Below are 5,169 nucleotides of genomic sequence, written 5' to 3'. Positions count from 1 at the left end.
CCGTTCCTGCCCATTTGAAACACATTGTTTTCCAACTTCCGAAAGGTCATGAACCCACGGATGCTTCTTTGGTCACTTCATTTGCGCTCTCGGGATACAGTGCCACTTTATGGATCGTTTGACCCATGGTCAAATTATGGTGTGTTTGAGTCAACGATTTGACTCATATTGCGCCCAGAACTGACACCTTTGATCTTCACAGGGCCTTGCCGAACAGCTCCAAAGGACACGATGCGACTTAATCCACGTGCGATTACAGTTTTCCCAATGCAAAAACAATTCGTTCACTTTTTCATTTTCAGGCCCATGTATCATCCACCCAGCAGCTTCTTCGTATTCGAACCAAGCACAATGTGCAGAAATGTTCCAATATACAATTATTTTTTGATTTCTGCCTTTACTCAACTTCTGTGAATTACATCACGTATTCGCCCACTCTGCTTTTGAAGTGTCCACTCACGTTGTTACAATTTTGAGTGACTTGATTCACCGCATCTCATGCATCAAGAGGCTGCCCTGTTCTGAATTAGTACGCACAAATCACGTGTCTACGCAGACGTGAACGCCTAAGTCGTTGCCTTGGTCTCCTAACATGTGTGCACTCCTGACCCCGGCCCAACAATGTTCACAAATCACAGCTGAGGTCTCACAGATTTGTCCCACTCACTCTATCTACTCAACGGAACTGAAGTCTTGACTGAATTCTACATTTTATCTACAAAACTCTTGCAATCATCGCTCAACGTCGGACACGGCGAGTGTCATCGGCAAACCTTGAGTAAATACTGTAACTTGCGACCTGGAAACTGAGAAAGCAACGAAAGCACCGCGTGAGATGCCAGGACATGAATTTGATTCACAGAAAATCGATATCTTTGGAAAATCCATTCAACTCCATCATAAACTCAATCAACTCAAAACACACAAATTACAAATCAAAGAGAACAAAAACCATACGAAACAAAACAACTTAGAAATCAAAAATTCAAGAACTACGCAAAAACAAAGCCCATTGGATTCACATCGCCTCACTTTACGTTCAACAGTTCACGTCCTGATTTCAATTCATCCTTTACACAAATCACCTCCGGCTACTTCATCATCAAGATTCAACTCTGATCATCATTCAGCGTATATCATTGCAAAGAACAAATACTGGCTCAAACTATGGATTCTAACTTATGATTTATTATCATTGTGGCGATTTCCGTTAATAGACGCCAACCCCAAGGGTTTGGAAATCTTGGCCACCAAAGATATTCAAAAAATTCAAATTCAACGTCGATTTATCATTCAAAACATACTTCATACAAAACAAGACAATTTATTTTCGATTTCAAATCGATTTGGTAAGATTTGTTTTACTAAATCAAGTTCTGTTTTTCAAAAGTGAACCCAACTTGAATTCACACCAAATGCAGTAAGTTAAAAAATTGAAAAAATCTTTGAACAAAGATCAAACAATCAATGACATTTCTCGGGTTTGGTTTAGCCAATTACTTCGATGTTCCTGTGCCTCACTCATTGCCACCGTCTTGTAGGTGGCCTACGTACATGCAATCAACCTATGCAACAGGCGAGTAATTGACTTTAGGATTCATATGGTAACCAAACAAACCTAATCATCATCTAAACGAAACGTACTAAGATTCTCCACAAATGAGTTTGGTGATTGAATCCACATAATGTACCAGATATTTCGACTACTCGGCCGACAACCAGTTCATCTCGAAAACCTGATCTGACTTTGTGCCAGTTGCACAAGTACTCAACGTTAAACGTACGGAAATCACGGTCCTGTTTTGAAGGTACTCAGATCACATTACACTTTGTAAATTCATTGCGTGTACTCACGAGATAGCTATAATCAGTATGACGGATCACGACTCTGGTCTGACTGAGGTTATTTGCAATCACATCCTCAATACGAACAACAACGCCACTGCTGGACGTGCAAACTCGCCTAGGCTTCCGGTCTTCACCAATGAAAGAACCGTCCAATCGGCCAGAAGAGTGCGAATCATAATACAAGATTGGCTGAGGATAATCACCGAGGGGCAAGAAGTGCCCTGAAAGATTAAACTGTCCTGGCTCGTTGACGTAGAACGGTACTGAGCTATCAGGAAGAAGTGATAGACCCCATTCGTAAGTCGGAGCACTGTCTAGGGCTCTCCCGAATGTTGCTTGGGCTTCTGGCAAGTCACACAATTGTGTATGGCTGAAGCCAGGTACCTGGAAATGATGCAGCTCAGACCCTCGTATGACAACATAACACTCTGCGCTTGATACTCACTATGTTGGTGACGTTGAAGACAGAATAGACGATTACGGGTTGTTTCACTGGATGGTTCATGTTTGTTGAGAAAAGTGGTACGTTGCTTCGCAGGAAATGGAAATCAGTTCCCACCGGATCACAGTTTTATAACACCACTAAACTCCCTATCTCACAATCCAGCTGTATCGATTGCCACCTTGCGGTGCACAATAATGGGCTCACGTTCGGTCGCCTGAACTTTGGCTCTCCTGGCATTCATCGACTTTCACTGTTGGTATACTGCGCGTGTGATTCGTTGAGTCTGCGCTGACATTCGGCTAAGCTCTGTATCCACCGGACCGAATAATCCTTATGCGGTGATTTGTATCCCCAACTGTTTGATCATCGTATACAAGGTGTTTCTGCGTGTTGTTCATATCGAGGTGCGTGGCATTCAGCACACCTCAGTGAATCGCATATCGCCTCCAATATCATCGTGTCAGTCAATGACTTTGCTCAAGACCTCGCGGTGGCCACGGTCAGAATAACGTTACCTCACATCTCACAAGCTCTGCATCTCAATCACCTGCGCAAATTGCTACGCGTTAACCTGTTCAAAGTTTGTAGGTTCGTCGCTCTCTCGGCTCCATCCTGCCACTCACGATTGACACGATTGCCTACCGGCAATCTACTGGTATTAGCTCCCGGCAATTGCGTGGCCTTTGCGTTCGTTTTTTCAACAAACCCCCCCTGCTTCACCCACTTTCAATTCGATCCACCACCACGCCGTTCCGCGTAATTTATACATGCGCAAGCCAGCCACCCCTTACAATTCCACATTTCCAATCTACAGTGGTTTCGGTCCATCGCCGTTCGTATCAACCATGTTATTGAATATGAATATATAACTGAGCTTTCCTGTCTTCCACACCCCGTAGCTTGGTTACCCGGATCCATCGTTATTTCATTCATCTACTGTTTTGTGACTGACTTATCGCTTTACCATTCAATTCCCATTGGATATCACCATCAGTGGACGTCAGGTATATTATTTGTCTGTTATCATCAGTCGATTCTCAATAATATTCGCAGCTTCCGGTACCTCATGCTGGAAACCATGGCCTGCACCGGGCATGGTCTCTACATCTCTGGCAACTTCGAAATCGAGATGAAGGTACGTGACCGAACTACTCAACAACAATCTAGCATAACTCACCCCGCTTCAGAGACAGGTGTCTGATGAACATGAACTCCGAGCTCTCATAAAGCGCAATCGGGTGTTGGTCAACCCATGTGAAAATGAAGAACGTAAGCAATCTCATCTCACCTACATCGGCAACGCTGTTAGTTGGGCTTGCCATACTGATTGACATCTCATTGCGCACAGTACTCGAACCTTCCGTAGACTGCGTCCGCACCGTTGGTACCTTCTACCTATCCGGCTACTTCGAGAGCCCTGGCCCGGTAGGCCGCCCACTCTGGCGCACTATGTATATTCCTTTGCTCGGCTTACGTTTATTGCTTGGTTCCCATTCCAGTTCAATACCGACCAAGCAATCCAGGCAACTTACCGGAATTACTACTCAACAATTACCTGTATGGGAACTGATGGTACCCAATTACTCACAAATCAAATCGAGGCTATTGGGCTCAGTACCCCCGAATTACAGCTTCTGCCAAGACATATCTATTTCCTACGTGGCGAGTTTTTCCCAACTACCAGATTGAATGGTGCCGTAGATGAGTTCTTTTTTGAAGGTTCTGATCGTCGTCAAGTTGGGAATCACACAACTTTCATGGAGAGCCTGGCCGACGGCGTAGGCTTGACTGGTACTGGGATAGTCCTCTCAATTAACTCTGCTGTCAACCAAAACGTGAATTACAGCGAATCGTTCCCGGCCAACCCCGACAACATGACACTTTTTGTCATTGCCCAACACTGTGATTACCATCCTAAGGTTCGTTCCAGAAGTTTGACCAACTCGGTAGTTTGTGAACACTAACCACATTACATAGACCAAATTACCCGTATCCATGACAATTGAGTATCATATCCCGCCAAGTGAGAACTTTGACCCATATCGACAAGTTGTCAAGGTTGGATCGGAATGCCAATTCCATGGCTATATCAAGGGCTTTAATGAGGCAACCCGTCGCTATATTGTTGTCGTAAGATTCAACATGCACATGCATCACGCGACTCACTCTAACTAATTTGGTCTCTAGGTAAACAAGGTGTCGTCTATGGTGGCACGCGCGCAAATCGCCCAAAGTGAATCAGAACCACACCTTGACATGTTCCATCGGCTTGATCGTGCCAACCAATCAAGCCAGTCAGTTAGATGATTTGGTGGGCACCAGGTCTCGGCTTGCTATTGACCAAACTGAATCTCTTCCCTCAATACCCTCATATACTTCCAGGCCTGCCCCTCAAACACCACGAAGAACACCAAGTTTGGATTTCGAGCCGACTCCCAGTGTCGCGACCCAAGGTCCATCAACACCATCATCCACCGGGATCCCGCATTCCACGAATTCAACATCAAGTAGTACCACCTCAAATAAAAACAAGAAGAGACCCCGGCGTCAAGCTGCCTCTAGAAGTCGAGCAGATACTTCATACAATTCTACTAAAAAACATTGAATACTGATTGACTTGACCTCGACACGCAGTCAAACTTTGTTGCTGCACTTATATGCTATAGGTCTTGGTATCATCTGCCTCCAACGTCACTCTCTGTGGCATAAAAACTTAGGCTCAACATGGTAATCTCTGACTGAGTATATCAGTCAGTCTTCACCAAACGCGACAAGTATACTTTGACAATCTGCCCAATCGTAATTTGTAATCCCACTACCGCTGTCCATTCATGTCATCCACGTTATTGTTTATTTATCAAAAGTTATCATTTGAA

The 5,169-nt window shown here is 44.5% G+C and overlaps 2 protein-coding genes across 2 annotated transcripts; one reads left to right on the top strand and one right to left on the bottom strand.

The window, feature by feature from the left end:
- Nucleotides 1-1,456: 1,456 nt before the first annotated feature.
- On the bottom strand, nucleotides 1,457-2,353 carry MELLADRAFT_114144 (uncharacterized protein; the record flags this gene model as incomplete). The annotated part of the gene is made up of 4 exons (XM_007418956.1): nucleotides 1,457-1,546; nucleotides 1,645-1,797; nucleotides 1,855-2,232; nucleotides 2,294-2,353. The coding sequence occupies 4 exons, from the start codon at nucleotides 2,351-2,353 to the stop codon at nucleotides 1,457-1,459; spliced, it is 681 nt and encodes a 226-aa protein (XP_007419018.1).
- A 707-nt stretch (nucleotides 2,354-3,060) lies between these two features.
- On the top strand, nucleotides 3,061-4,898 carry MELLADRAFT_84523 (uncharacterized protein; the record flags this gene model as incomplete). The annotated part of the gene is made up of 9 exons (XM_007418970.1): nucleotides 3,061-3,125; nucleotides 3,288-3,297; nucleotides 3,347-3,428; nucleotides 3,512-3,562; nucleotides 3,642-3,718; nucleotides 3,793-4,212; nucleotides 4,301-4,423; nucleotides 4,481-4,587; nucleotides 4,676-4,898. 9 exons carry the CDS (start codon nucleotides 3,061-3,063, stop codon nucleotides 4,896-4,898), a joined length of 1,158 nt encoding a protein of 385 aa, XP_007419032.1.
- Nucleotides 4,899-5,169: the final 271 nt, after the last annotated feature.

This window comes from Melampsora larici-populina, assembly GCF_000204055.1.
Source record: "Melampsora larici-populina 98AG31 unplaced genomic scaffold MELLAscaffold_116, whole genome shotgun sequence".
In the NCBI taxonomy this organism is placed as follows: Eukaryota; Fungi; Basidiomycota; class Pucciniomycetes; order Pucciniales; family Melampsoraceae; genus Melampsora; species Melampsora laricis-populina.
This window is presented reverse-complemented; position numbering and strand designations above follow the sequence as displayed.